This window comes from Salmo salar, chromosome 07 (assembly GCF_965601325.2).
Source record: "Salmo salar chromosome 07, fSalSal1, whole genome shotgun sequence".
NCBI classification, from domain to species: Eukaryota; Metazoa; Chordata; class Actinopteri; order Salmoniformes; family Salmonidae; genus Salmo; species Salmo salar.
The window spans coordinates 34,312,018-34,328,113 of record NC_138297.1 but is presented as its reverse complement, the minus strand read 5'-3'; the positions used below and the strand labels follow the sequence as shown (position 1 = coordinate 34,328,113).

Here is a 16,096-nt window from a genome sequence, read left to right as displayed (position 1 = left end):
GGGAATCTGCGTTTAGATAAACAGACAAAGGAAAATAAAGCATTCAGTCGAAGCGGGCACGCGCCTAAGCCCATAGTACTCTGAGTGGCCACTTGCCAAAAGCAATAAAGTGTTTCAGCCAGAGCCTGCCTTGATATCGTTCAATTTTTTCCCGGGCTCTGAGACCCTATGGAAGACTTAGGAAGTGTCACGTTATTGCACAGATCCTGAGTCTTCAATAAAAAGAGCCAAGATGAAACACTACTTCTCAGACAGGCCACTTCCTGCTTGAAATCTTCTCAGGTTTTTGGCCTGCCATAGGAGTTCTGTTATACTCACAGACACCATTCAAACAGTTTTAGAAACTTTAGGGTGTTTTCTATCCAAAGCCAATGATTATATGCATATTCTAGTTACTGGGCAGGAGTAGTAACCAGATTAAATCGGGTACGTTTTTTATCCAGTCGTGTCAATACTGCCCCCTAGCCCTAACAGGTTAACCTGTTAGTGACCCCTTAACACGCAAATCTTGTTAGCGGGATCAATTTGACAACAGCCAGTGAAATATCACAGCGCCAAATTCAAAAAACAAAAATCTCATGATTCAAATTTCTCACACATACAAGTATTATACATCATTTTAAAGATAATATTCTCGTTAATCTAACCACAGTGTCCGATTTCAAAAAGGCTTTACGGCGAAAGCAAAACATTAGATTATGTTAGCACATCACCTAAACAAGAAAAGCCAAACAGCCATTTTCCAAGTAAGGAGAGGCGTCACAAAAACCAGAAATGCAGCTCAAATTAATTACTAACCTTTGACGATCTTCATCAGATGACACTCCCAGGCCTTAATGTTAGACAATACATGTATGTTTTGTTCGATAAAGTTCATATTTATATCCATAAACCCCATTTTACATTGGCGCGTGATGTTCAGAAAATGTATTGCCACCAAAACTACCGGTGAATGAACACATCAATTTACAAAAATACTCATCATAAACATTGATAAACTTTACAACAGTTATTATAAGAATTATATATACACTTCTCCTTAATGCAACCGCTGTGTTAGATTTCAAAATAGCTTTACGGCGAAAGCACATTTTTCAATATTCTGAGTACAGAGCTCAACCATCAAAGCAAGCTATATAGATACTAGCAAAGTTCTGGAGTCAACTAAACTCAGAATTAGTATTATAAATATTCCCTTTCCTTTGCTGATCTTCGTCAGAATGCACTCCCAGGACTCCTACTTCCACAAGAAATGTTCGTTTTGTTCAAAATACTCCATATTTATGTCCAAATACCTCCTTTTGTCCGCGCATTCAGATCACTATCCAAAGGCATAATGCGCGAGCGTAAATCCAGACACGAAAAGTCAAAATGTTCCATTACCGTTCGTAGAAACATGTCAAACGTTGTTTACAATCAATCCTTAGGATCTTTCTAACATAAAACGTTGATAATATTCCAACCGGACAATAGCGTATTCATTCCATGAGAAAAAGAAGGAACGGTGCGCTGAATAGGCAAACTGAATGCGCACAACAGTAAACCGATAATCTCATAGATAACCTCACCTGAATACCATATTCATAATGTATCAAATATTGCCGTGATGGCTGGGCTATGTACTTAGAATATTGCAAAATGTGCTTCATCCGAAAAGCTATTTTAAAATCGGGCTCGTGCATAACCAAGTCCTTTGTCCTCAGGCAGTCCACTGTTTGACTAAGCTCCTATTTTCTGCCCAGTAACAGGAGAAGGATGAAACAAGTTTCTAAAGGCTGTTGACAGCCAATGGAAGCCTTAGGAAGTGCAACGTGACCCCACAGACACTGTAGTTTCGATAGGGATTCAAAAGAAGAACTACAATTCTCAGATTTCCCACTTCCTGGTTGGATTTTTCTCAGGTTTTTGCCTGCCATATAAGTTCTGTTATACTCACAGACATCATTCAAACAGTTTTAGAAACTTCAGAGTGTTTCTATCCAAATCTACTGATAATATGCATATCCTACCTTCTGAGTCTGAGTAGGAGGCAGTTTAATTTGGGCAGGTTTTTCATCTGAACGTGAAAATACTGCCCCCTATCCTTAACAGGTTTTAAGATGGGCAAAAGAACACAGACACTGGACATCGGAACACTGACTAAAAGGCCAGCATCCCGGAGTCGCTTCTTCACTGTTGATGTTGAGACTGGTGTTTTGCGGGTACTATTTAGTAGTACGCAGCGTTGTACGAGATCTTCACAAAAGATCTGAACCTATATACATTTTAGACGCCAAATATTTTATATTTGTTATCTTATTGTTATTAGTCCCACCCTTCAGCTCCATTCAACCCTTCCCATCTATCTCTTTCTATTTGCCATACATTTTTCAACTGTGCTGTGATGCTTCACAAAAGTACTTAACCTTTCTATTCTAATAGTTTTTACAGATTGTAAGTTAAAGATAAATATTTTAGCTAAAATTATTGTTATTTTACTGATAGATTGACTATGACTTTTCAAATCACCCAGTATATGCTATTGCTACCCAGTATTGCTCTAGGTAAATGTTGGAATTCCTCAGCCATTCCTGGACCTGTGACCAAAAAACGAGGTACAAATGGACAGTACCAAAATAAATGATCTAATGGCTCTGCCTATTCGCAGCAAAATCTGCAGAGCTGGGAAGACTGTATCCCCCATATATACAACATTCTATTGGTTGCAAGAATATTTTATAATAATTTAAATTGAAAAATGTTGAATCCGGCGTTTTGCGTGTCAATTCATAAACCGTGTGCCATGGAATCGGTACATCGAAGATCTTCTCCCAACTGTTTTGCAATTTATATGGCACAGCTGTCAATTTTTTGGTCCTTAACCTGTTTGGGCTAGGGGGCAGTATTGAGAATTTTGGAAAAAATATGTGCCCATTTTTAACTGCCTCCTACACCAACTCAGAAGCTAGAATATGCATATTATTGTTCAGGTTTGGATAGAAAACACCCTAAAGTTTCTAAAACTGTTTGAATGGTGTCTGTGAGTATAACAGAACTCCTATGGCAGGCAAAAACCTGACAAGGTTTCATGCAGGAAGTGGCCTGTTTGACAAGGAGTCGTGCGTCTTGCATCTGTTTATTGAAGAGTAAGGATCTTAGCTGTAACGTGACAATTCCCAGGGCTCCAATAGGCTCTCAGGACCCGGGAAAATCATGAAGGTTGACGAGGCAGCCTCAGGCTGAAACAGATTATCACCTTATCCAAGTGTCCCATTAGGTGACAATGGAATGAGGCGCGTGCGCGATTAGCCCCCGTGGAGTATTTTAATTCGGCTGTTTAGTTTATTGCAGATTCCCGGTCGGAATATTATCGCTTTTCTACGAGATAAATGGCATAAAAATTGGTTTTAAACAGCGGTTGACATGCTTCGAAGTACGGTAATGGAATATTTAGACATTTTTTGTCACGCCATGCGCCATGCGCGCGACCGTGGATTACCATTCGTATAGTGTCTAGAACGCACGAACAAAACGACGCTATTTGGATATAACTATGGATTATTTGGGACCAAACCTACATTTGTTATTGAAGTAGAAGTCCTGGGAGTGCATTCTGACGAAGAACAGGAAAGGTAAGAACATTTTTCTTATAGGAAATGTTATTAAGGTGAAGGCTAATCTTGCCCGGGTGTCTAAATAGCTAGCCGTGATGGCTGGGCTATGTACTTAGAATATTGCAAAATGTGCTTCATCCGAAAAGCTATTTTAAAATCGGACATATCGAGTGCATAGAGGAGTAATGTATCTATAATTCTTAAAATAATTGTTATGCTTTTTGTGAACGTTTATCGTGAGTAATTTAGCAAACTGTTAGTAAATTCCCCGGAAGTTTGCGGGGGGTATGCTTTTTCTGAACGTCACATGCTAATGTAAAAAGCTGTTTTTTGATATAAATATGAACTTGATTGAACAGACATGCATGTATTGTATAACATAATGTCCTAGGTGTGTCATCTGATGAAGATCATAAAAGGTTAGTGGTGCATTTAGCTGTGGTTTGGGTTTTTGGTGACATTATATGCTAGCTTGAAAAATGGGTGTCTGATTATTTCTGGCTGGGCACTCTCCTGACATAATCTAATGTTTTGCTTTCGTTGTAAAGCCTTTTTGAAATCGGACAGTGTGGTTAGATAAACGAGAGTCTTGTCTTTAAATAGCTGTAAAATAGTCATATGTTTGAGAAATTGAAGTAATAGTATTTCAAACGATTCAAAAATCGCGCCACTGGATTAGACTGGCTGTTACGTAGGTGGGACGAATTCGTCCCGCGTAGCCCATAGAGGTTAAATGAAACTGGTATATATTTTTATTTATCACAATTTTCTTTAACCAATTTTGGTCTTTATTGAAGGGCCGACAGACAAGTTCCTTACTTTTTCCCCCTTCCACTTGCCTCATTTATATTTGTGGTAATGCTGCAATTAGTTGGTTGAGATTTTGGGTAGAGCAGACATTTCCATATGTCTGTGTTAGCTGCATGTGTGACATAACTCCACCAGTCCTAATTAAGATATAATTTACAAAGATTATACCTTTTTTTAAATCGAAAAATAAGGGTTTTATTATCAATTAGTATATTTGAGTTTAACCACAATATTTGTTGTATTATTTGTTCTGTCTTTTCAGGTGGATTAAACTGAAATTGCAACCAACTTTCTATGGCTTGTTTAAAAAATTACGATATTTTGTAGATCAAATAACCAAAAGTGAGCGGTTGTAATCTAAATAAAGTGAAAAAGGCCATTCTTGAACATGGGGTGAGACATTCTTGCTAATTGACTAGAGAACCATTTAGGATTTAAGTATACGTTTTGTATGACTGATGACTTTAGTGAGAGGTCTAATGCTTTAAATATTTAATAATTTCTGCCCTCCGAATTCATAGTCATTATATAAATAGGTCCTTTTATTTTTCTCTGGCTTTCCATTCCAAATAAAATTGAATATTTTTTGCTCATATAATTTAAAAAACAGGTCGCTAGGTGTCGGCAAAACCATAAGCAAATAGGTAAACTGTGATATGACTAAAGAGCTAATCAGGGTGATTTTTCCACAAATAGACAGGTATTTTCCTTTCCATGGTAGCAAGATCTTATCTATTTTTGCTAAATTTCTATTAAAATGTATTGGAGTGAGATCATTTCTTTCTTTCGGGATATGTGTACCGAGTATGTCCACATCCCCATCAGACCATTTTATTGGTAAACTACACGGTAATATAAACGTTGAATATTTTTGTGATCCAATACGTTTTTAAAAAAAATAATAATTTGGATTTATTCCAGAGAGGTTAGAAAAAGTATCTAGATCCTCTATGAGGCTGTGGAGGGATTCTAATTGTGGATTTAAAAGAAAACATGAATCATCAGCGTACAATGACACCTTTGTTTTTAAGCCCTGGATTTCTAATCCGTTAATATTATTGTTGGATCTAATTTTAACAAATAACATTTCGATGGCAATAATAAATAGATAGTGGACAACCTTGTTTTACTCCTCTTTCTGAGATGTAGCCATTATTTACTATTTTATTATTTACTATTTGACACATAGGGTTACTATACGTAACTTTAACCCATTTTATAAGAGATTCTCCAAAATTGAAATATTCAAGGCATTTATATATAAACTCCAGTAGTACTTTATCAAAAACCCAGGCCTGGTTTCTCCAATATTTCATAGTGTTCTATCGTTTCCAGTACTCGTCTTATATTATCTCCAATGTATCATCCATGATGGTAAGCAACTATTATTTTAGCAAACAATTATTGTGATTCATCCTATATAATGTCCCTAACATCTTTCACTCCCTTGCAGTAGTTGTGGGACACACACACACACACACACACACACACACACACACACACACACACACACACACACACACACACACACACACACACACACACACACACACACACACACACACACACACACACAAACACTCATACACACTCAACCCCTTTCCCCCACAACAACCATAGACTCAGATTCTCAACAGTTGCACCATCCCAGAGCCCAACTCAAGAAAGGTCTTGATTTACGAATGCGTATACAGTATGAGAAGGCCTGCAAAACTGAGCAAAAAAATGGGGAGAAATGGGGAGATTTGATTTACCATTGTAGTATCATTTTATCTAAAGAGGGTAATTTTTTTAATGTTAATTTTTTTTTTTTTTATGAAATTCACTGAGGATGATCCTCCCCTTCTTCCTCTGAGGAGCCTCCACTGACTTAGATGTACAAGGCGGGCGAATGTCAATATGGTTTTCACAGAAGTAGTGCACTGGGCCTTTACTATTATTAGCTGGCCGACATAGACATCTGTAGCCTGAGCATCTGTAGCCTGGCACCGTTGGTAGAGCATGGCGTTTGCAATGCTAGGCTTGTGGGATCGATTCCCATGGGGGACCAGTACGAAAAATAATTCAAATGTATTCACTCACTACTGTAAGTTGCTCTGGATAAGAGCGTCTACTAAAATGGAAAATTAATGAATAGACTCAGTTTTCACATATAAATAAGTTGCATTTGCAAAGTTTTCAAGAAACTGGAAAACAAATCAAGCATTTTTACATTCCACAAGTATTATCAAATTAACTATTTTGTACAGATAATTATCAGACTCAAGAAATGCTCAAATGCATTTCATTTTTTCACAAATGTAGTACACTGGACCTTTACTAGTCCTGTATTAGCGGACCAATATAGACGTTTTCAGTGCGGGAATACTTTTTTCTGCACCAGACAATATTACACACACACAGACCCACCCACACACACACTAGTACACGTAATAAAACGGTTAGTTTACTTACACAATGGCCAGGATTCAACACGCCTTTTAAAGGCAATGTTACCGTGTTTGCAGAGATTGCATTCAAGGTAAGCGCTGTAGGTGTTTGCTCAATTGGAAATTCACTTTAAATGTCAAGCATGTTTCGGATTGAGTCCTGGCCAATATAACACAATAATAGCTAAACTTCTTTCACAAACTGTTTGTAGGAAATATTACACAGTATTGCAATCTGCTGGCACTGCTTCTTGAAAATATAGTTTTCAGGAAAAGAAATAGAACAAAAAAAACAAGAGACTAGGATCACAATGAAAACAAACCTTCAGTCTTTATTGTGTTTTATTCTTATGTACTGTTCTCTTCGACTGGAGAAGCGCAACCAACCAACCAACCAAGACAAAGCAGAGATTTTACACAATAATTCTGTATTTATTGAATGTACAGTTATACAGTTTATATTATATCTCCAGATAAACAATAAAACATATTACATCTTGATGCGTCATAGTATTATTCCCTTTGACATGGCGGACCAGTCCTTTCTACATACAGTGTCTACAAACTCTCTCTCACTCTCCTTCTTCATCCCGCTTTTTTTTTTAATCTCTCTCTATATTAAGTGGCCTGGGGCAGAGAGAGAAACTCATCATTTCTACATACAGTGTCAACAAACTCTGTCTGCGCCCCAAATGGTACCCTATTCCCGATATAGACCAGGGCCCATAGTGCACTATATGGGGAATAGGGTGTCATTTGGGACGAAACCTATACCTCTCTATCTCTTTCTATTAAGTGACCTGGGGGCTCGGAGAGAAACTCTTGTAAGGGGAAGGAGAGAGAGAAGGATGGATAGAGGGGTAGACAGGGTGAATGTAAGAAGGCATGGCAGTCATACAGTGTCAACCAACTATACATCTCCTCCATCTCTCAGTCTGTTCTAGAGATCATGAACAGTCAAAATTATGTCTTTCATGAAATTGGATGCTATTTGGATGAAACCAGATCCCAGTATGATGTCCAAAGTACGAAAAATAACTGTTGCGTCTACATTGATAAAGTTTGATAATAAAGTACCTGGTCCTCTCCCCAGTGTTAAACACTTGGATTCAGGTGGCGGGATTATTAGGGGGATAGGGTGACATCACCATAACTCTATAATTTTAATACATCAATGGTATCATGATATTCTCTTACTTAATTTAAATAAGTACCGCCTTGTAACCAACATCGGAGAAGGCGGGTTTGCAGAAGGGCGCGGTTTACATAAATATATAGCTTCTCTGCTGGTGGCCAAAATTTTACTGAAGGGTTTCAGAAAATATTATTAAAGGTTTACCCTCTTCATCTAAGGCAAAGGTTATTGTTTCTCCCCTTTATCTGTGTCTGGTGTTAGCTTGTTAATGGCTAGCTAGGTGTTCAGCCAGCATGGAACAAAAGAGGGGGAAGGGTCGTTCAAAACTCAGACGCAGTTGTCAAGTCAACACATCCGTCAGTGCTGCTGTGAACCACATCACAAGAGACATGACAAATGAAAGATGTAAAAAACATTTTTGACATCATTGATAAAATTTCTAAATATTAGCTTGAGATGGTTTTACTGCAACGCTGCTCACTGCATCCAAGTTGCTTGACATAGATTTTTCAAAGAACTGTCAGTCTAGGCGAGCTCATGAATATAAGCTTCCCGCCCACTCAGCCTGGCTTTTCAAACTTCCTGGTAGTTAGCCATGACAGAAAAAGTACTTTAAAAAACATTTTTTTATCCAAAACAAATATTATGGGTAATATTTTCAACACTCAAAAGGCTTTTTTAAATGGGAATCAGAATGACTGTTCGGGACCTTTAAGTGACCTGGGGCTGGAAGAGAAAGTCTTGTAAGGGGAAGGATGGAGGGATGAATGTAAGAAGGGATGGCAGTAAACACCCTTACACATGGTCTACAGCAGGGCTCCCCAACTGGCAACCGGCCCGCAGAAGGTTTTATTTGCCCCACCAAGTTTTCTGAGCAAAAACAAACAATTTTATTTTTTATACACAGTACCAGTCAAAAGTTTGGACACACCTACTCATTCAAGGGGTTTTCTTTATTTTTTACTATTTCCTACATTGTAGAATAATAGTGAAGACATCATAACTAATGAAATAACACATATGGAATCATGTAGTACCCAAAAAAGTGTTAAACAAATCAAAATATATTTTAGATTTTAGATTCTTCGAAGTATCCACCCTTTGACTTGATGACAGCTTTGCACACTCTTGGCATTCTCTCAACCAGCTTCACCTGGAATGCTTCCAAAAGTCTTGGAGTTCCCACATATGCTGAGTACTTGTTGGCTACTTTTCCTTTACACTGCGGTCCAACTCATCCCAAACCATCCCAATTGGGTTGAGGTCGGGTGATTGTGGAGGCCAGGTCATCTGATGCAGTACTCCATCACTCTCCTTCTTGGTCAAATAGCCCTTACAAGGCCTGGAGGTGTGTTGGGTCATTGTCCTGTTGAAAAACAAATGATAGTCCCACTAAGCGCAAACCAGATGGGATGGTGTATCACTGCAGAATTCCATGGTAGACATGCTGGTTAAGTGTGCCTTGAATCTTAAATGAATCACCAACAGTGTCACCAGCAAAGGACTCCTCCTCCTCTATGCTTCACGGTGGGAACCACACATGCAGAGACCATCCGTTCACCTACTCTGCGTGTCACAAAGACACGGCAGTTGAAACCAAAAATCTCAAATTTGGACTCATTAGACCAAAGGACAGATTTTCACCGGTTTAATGTCCATTGCTCGTGTTTCTTGACCCACCACCATGCTTCACTGTGGGGATGTTGTTCTCGGGGTGATGAGAGATGTTGGGTTTGCGCCAGAGATAGCATTATCCTTGATGGCCAAAAAGCTCAATTTTAGTCTCATCTGACCAGAGTACCTTCTTCCATATGTTTGGGGAGTCACCCACATGCCTTTTGGCGAACACCAAATGTGTTTGCTTATTTTGTCTTTCAGAAATGGCTTTTTTTCTGTCCACTCTTCCGTAAAGCCCAGCTCTGTGGAGTGTACGGCTTAAAGTGGTCCTATGGACAGATACTCCAATCTCTGCTGTGGAGCTTTGCAGCTCCTTCGGGGTTATCTTTGGTGTCTTTGTTGCCTCTCTAATTAATGCCCTCCTTGCCTGGCCCGTGAGTTCTGGTGGGTGGCCCTCTCTTGGCAGGTTTGTTGTGGTGACATATTCTTTCCATTTTTTAATAATAGATTTAATGGCGCTCGGTGGGATGTTCAAAGTTTCAGATATTTTTTTCTAACCCAACCCTGATCTGTACTTCTCCACAACTTTGTCCCTGACCTGTTTGGAGAGCTCCTTGGTCTTCATGGTATCGCTTGCTTAGTGGTGTTGCAGACTCTGGGGCATTTCATAACAGGTGTATATATACACTGAGATCTAAGTTTCACATGATTGCACACAGGTGGACTTTATTTAACTTATGTGACTTCTGAAGGTAATTGGTTGAACCAGATCTTATTTAAGGGGGTGAATACATATGCACACACCACTTTTCCGTTTTTATTTTTTTGTTGTTGAATTTTTTGAAACAAGTCATTTTTTAAATTTCACTTCACCAATTTGGACTGTATGTTCACTACATTAAATACAAATACATTTACATTACAGGTTGTAATGCAACAAAATAGGAAAAATGCCAAGGGGGATGAATACTTTTGCAAGACACTACTTTGGCTGCAATTTCTGAGGCTGGTAACTCTAATGAAATGATCCTCTGCAGGTAACTCTGGGTCTACCTTTCCTGTGGTGGTCTTCATGAGAGACAGTTTCATCATAGCGCTTGATGGTTTTTGCGACTGCACTTGAAGAAACTTTCAAGTTCTTGAAATTTTACAGATTGACTGACATTCATGTCTTAAAGTAATGATGGACTGTCGTTTCTCTTTGCTTATTTGAGCTGTTCTTCACATAATATGGACTTGGTCTTTTACCAAATAGGGCTATCTTCTGTATACCACCCCTACCTCGTAACAACAAAACTGATTGGCTCAAATGCATTAAGAAGGAAAGAAATTTCACAAATGAACTTAACAGGGCACACCTGTTAATTGAAATGCATTCCAGGTGACTACTTCATGAAGCTGGTTGAGAGAGTGTAAAGCTGTCATCAAGGCAAAGGGTTTGAAGAATGCCAAATATAAAATATATTTAGATTTGTTTTACACTTTTTGGGTTACTACATGATTCCATAGGTGTTATTTCATAGCTTTGATGTCTTCACTGTTATTCTACAACGTAGAAAATAGTAAAACATATATATATTTTTAAACAGCAATGAGCAGGTGTGTAACTTTTGACTGGTACTGTATTTCTTTTTCATTTTCATTGTTGGACATAAACTGTAAAAACACCAGGAAATCAGCTCCAAGTTATTTTACTTTAGAAAATATGTTCCAAAGTATTCCCACACATAATAGAGTGACACGTGATCGTATACGAATGTAAGCATAGTTTGAAATTATGTTTTTGTCAAATATATCTGTTTGGGCTTTTTGCGGTTCAATTTGCGGTCTACAAATGATTTGTAATTATGTTCCGGCCCACGGCTGAATCTAGTTGATGATCCCTGGTTTACAGTGTGGGGCTGAAGAGTGTGTGTGTGTGTGTGTGTATATATGTGTGGAGATAGAGCTGAAACTAGCCCACAAGGCTAAACTGAATTAGCCCCCAGGCTGAGTCTCTAGGGTAGGAAACTGGCTAACCACAATAGTGAACGGAGCACAACCTTCTGGCTCTTTCTGTTTCATCTTATTTGATACCCGCATGCACACACAAACACACACCTTCAATGGAACTCTCTTCAGCATGTGAACATGAAGGCCTATAAAGTGCTTCTAACTTTAATATAGAACCACTGGACTGTATTCTAGAACTTAGTGTTCTGCAGTAAAATTCTCTGGCCGAATTCTAGAACATAGTATAGTCTTCTATCTAGAGCATTTAGAGAGTTAAGACATTGAGTTTTCTGCATTATGATGCATTTACATGGCACAGTACAATCAAATAATTCCATATGGTAGCCATGTGCAATACTGACAAATAGCAGTTTATAGAATTTTCTTAATTTAAACATGCTATGTAACTGAACATCTAGAATTTATTTAAAATCCCAATACTTGTCATGAATGGATAAATGTAATGCTCAATGGCAGCAACATGGTGTCCATTCTAAAAGTTGGCCTGAAATCTCTCTATATACAGTTGAAGTCAGAAGTTTACATACACTTAGGTTGGAGTCATTAAAACTCGTTTTTCAACCAGTCCACACATTTCTTTTTAACAAACTATAGTTTTGGCTAGTCGGTTAGGACATATACTTTGTGCATGACAAGTAATTTTCCAACAATTGTTTAAAGACAGATTATTTCACTTATAATTCACTGTATCACAATTCCAGTGGGTCAGAAGTTTACATACACTAAGTTGACTGTGCCTTTAACAGCTTGGAAAATTCCAGAAAATTATGTCATGCCTTTACAAACTTCTGATAGGCGAATTGACATCATTTGAGTCAATTGGAGGTGTACCTGTGGATGTATTTCAAGGCCTACCTTCAAACTCAGTGCCTCTGCTTGACATCACGGGAAAATCAAAAGAAATCAGCCAAGACATCAGAAAAGAAATTGTAGACCTCCACAAGTCTGGTTCATCCTTGGGAGCAATTTCCAAACGCTTGAAGGTACCATGTTCATCTGTACAAACAATAGTACGCAAGTATAAACACAATGGGACCTTGCAGCCGTCATACAGCTCAGGAACGAGACGCGTTCTGTCTCCTAGAGATTAACATACTTTGGTGCGACAAGTGAAAATCAATCCCAGAACAACAGCAAAGGGCCTTGTGAAGATACTGGAGGAAACAGGTACAGAAGTATCTATGTCAACAGTAAAACAAGTCATATCGGCATAACCTGAAAGGCTGCTCAGCAAGGAAGAAGCAATTGCTCCAAAACCACCATAAAAAAGCCAGACTACAGTTTGCAACTGCACATGGGGACAAAGATTGTACTTTTTGGAGAAATGTCCTCTGGTCTGATGAAACAAAAATAGAACAGTTTGGCCATAATGACCATCGTTGTGAAAGGAAGAAAAAAATAGTTGGCATCATGAGGCAGGACAATTAGGTGGATATATTGAAGCAACATCTCAAGACATCAATCAGGAAGTTAAAGCTTGGTCGCAAATGGGTCTTCCAAATGGACAATGACCCCAAGAATACTTCCAAAGTTGTGGCAAAATGGCTTAAGGACACCAATGGCAAGGTATTGGAGTGGCCATCACAAAGCCCTGTCCTCAATCCTATAGAACATTTTGTGGGCAGAACTGAAAAACCATGTGAGAGCAAGGAGGCCTACAAACCTGACTCAGTTACACCAGCTCTGTCAGGAGGAATGGGCCATAATTCACCCAACTTATTGTGGGAAGCTTGTGGAAGGTTACCTGAAACGTTTGACCCAAGTTAAACAGTTTAAAGGCAATGCTACCAAATACTAATTGAGTGTATGTAAACTTCTGACCAACTGGGAATGTAATGAAAGAAATAAAAGCTAAAATAAATAATTCTCTCTACTATTATTCTGACATTTCACATTCTTAAAATAAAGTGGTGATCCTAACTGACCTAAACCAGGGAATTTTTACTTGGATTAAATGTCAGGAATTGTGAAAAACTGAGTTTAAATGTATTTGGCTAAGGTGTATGTAAACCTCCGACTTCAACTGTATATGGCTCTGCCTCTGGCTACCTAATAGCTAAGGTGACACTATAAACCATTTAAAAAATGGTTGTCATAACTTCCTTGAATAAAAGGTTTTAAAACAAATAAAACCGGGTGATAAAAGAGCAATAACAGAAAATGTATCAAAACTTTAAATTCAGTTTTTAAAAACATATTCTCGTAAGGACAAGCGAGACACAGAGACACTGGTTAAAGCTGTTGTTCTGTGTGTTACACACATACTGGGGTGGGTTTCCTAAAATGATAAAGACCATCTTTAGCACTAAGTACATGGGCTGATCAAATCAAAAAATAAATGTATGCCCAAACTAACGCTCCGATGTACATAAATACATATAAATTGGGATTTTGAAAAGTCATGTTACCTGATCCTAAACCACATCAGTGTAAAAATAAAACAACTTTTGGGGTCCTAAAGGTACATATACATTTTAGTAATTTATCAGACGCTCTTATCCAGAGCGACTTACTGGAGCAATTAGGGTTAAGTGCCTTGCTCAAGGGCACATCAAGAGATGTTTCACCTAATTAGCGCATGGATTCGAACCAGCAACCTTTCAGTTACTGGCCCAACGGTCTTAACTGCTAGAGGTACCCTGACACCACGGTACTTGGAACTTTTAAAAAAAATTACGTGTGTGAGGTCTTCTCCCTCCTAGCAATGGTGTGAACCATTCAATCAACACTGTGTATGAAAACTTTCAAACTTTTAAATAGACCCTCACAACCAAAAGGGAGGGGGAAAGGGTAAAATTGCTAAAATACCACAGCAAAGTCGTCTCCCTGGTTACCATAGCAACCCGACCATTAACCCCCCACCAAAAAAATTCTCTGCATTTGCTCAGCTGACTAAATTAAATAGATCATCCATCACAAAAAAGATGAAACAAATTAAAGATTAAAAAAGTGGTAAAATAATGTTGATGAATATACACAGAGGCATATTATAATATTATATACCAAGACAGACAGGCAGCAAGTACCAGTGGGGGAGGATTGGTGAGGAGAGAAAGGGATACAGAAAGAAAGTTTCAGAAAGGTCTTTCTATTCCAGAGCAAATCAGCATCGCCCCCCAAAAATTCTAAATTGTTCACTACCACAATCACTTCTCCTCCTCTTCTCCATTCATCCCTCCTTTCTCCCCAAGGACACCTTTAGTCAGTAGTACAGGTCATGTAAAACAACAAAAACATTACACAGATTAACAATAATAATAATAATAATAATAATAATAATAATAATAATAATATATCCACAGAATATTCTTGTCCACAATCCACATACAGAATATGTCTGCATCCCAATGTACCCTATTCTCAATAGGGCTCTGGTCAAAACTAATGTACTAAATAGGGAAAAGGGTGCCATTTGGGACGCAGGCCAATGTGAAAACACACATAGGGCATTTTCCTGGGCATTTCAAAATCAACCAAAAACTTTTGGTAACCTTGTCTATCTCTCTAAAACCCTGGTGAGAAAAATTACAAATATATATATATATTTTTATGAAAACATCAACAAAAAAATTAACTGAAGCTCAGGACCATTAGGTTTACATAAATGTACATATGGCTTACATATCTGCTTCTGATAGGACAGGGGTAGAGGAAGAGGATGAGTCCACCAATGAGGCAATGCTATTGTCCAGACTCCTGTTCCAGGTGCTCCTATTGGGTGTTAAGGGAAAAGTGGGTGTGGAGCAGTTGGAGGGCGGACCCGAGCTGGAGCTAGGGCTGTGATTGGATAAAGAGAAGAGAGCGTCGCTACGGAGACCTTTGGACTCGAGTTTCGCCTGCAGGTATTGGCAGATCTCCTCTGGTAGACGTTGTAACTCCGCCTCCAAGTCTCGCTCCAATCGGGCCTGCAGCTGGAATTCACAAAATGGAACAAACACCAAATTGAGACTGCATGCAGAATACTACAAAAATATCCCCCGTGTATAATGTAAAATACCAAATAATGCATGTAGAGCAGAATTAGGCCGATACCTACTAATTATCAAAATCCAGAAAAAAGCTGTTAAATTCTACAACCACCTAAAAGGAAGTGATGCCCAAATCTTCCATAACAAAGCCATCACCTACAGAGAAATTAACCTGGAGAAGAGCCCCCTAAGCAAGCTGGTCCTGGGGTGCTGTTCACAAACACAAACAGACCTCACTGTGCCCCAGGACAGCAACACAACATTTACAATGCTATTTGGCCCTAAACAGAGAGCACACAGTGGCAGAATACCTGACCACTGTGACTGACCCAAAACTAAAGAAATACTTGACTATGTACAGGCTCAGTGAGCACAGCCTTGCTATTGAGAAAGGCCGCCGAAGGCAGACCTGGCTCTCAAGAGAAGACAGGCTATGTGCACATTGGCCACAAAATGAGGTGGAAACTGAGCTGCACTTCCTAAACTCCTGCCAAATGTATGACCATATTAGAGACACATATTTCCCTCAGA

General features: G+C 38.7%; 1 protein-coding gene across 2 annotated transcripts in view; it reads right to left on the bottom strand.

The window, feature by feature from the left end:
• Positions 1-7,138: 7,138 nt before the first annotated feature.
• Positions 7,139-16,096, bottom strand: part of LOC106591031 (1-phosphatidylinositol 4,5-bisphosphate phosphodiesterase beta-3) — a 127,580-nt gene continuing 118,622 nt past the window's right edge. The window contains exon 33 of one of the 2 annotated variants that reach the window (XM_045721871.2): positions 7,139-15,508. In XM_045721871.2, the coding sequence (XP_045577827.2) occupies positions 15,215-15,508 (294 nt within the window). In that variant the 3' untranslated portion in view covers positions 7,139-15,214. The remainder of the gene's footprint in view (positions 15,509-16,096) is intronic. The other variant, XR_014392908.1, reaches the window with a different exon arrangement.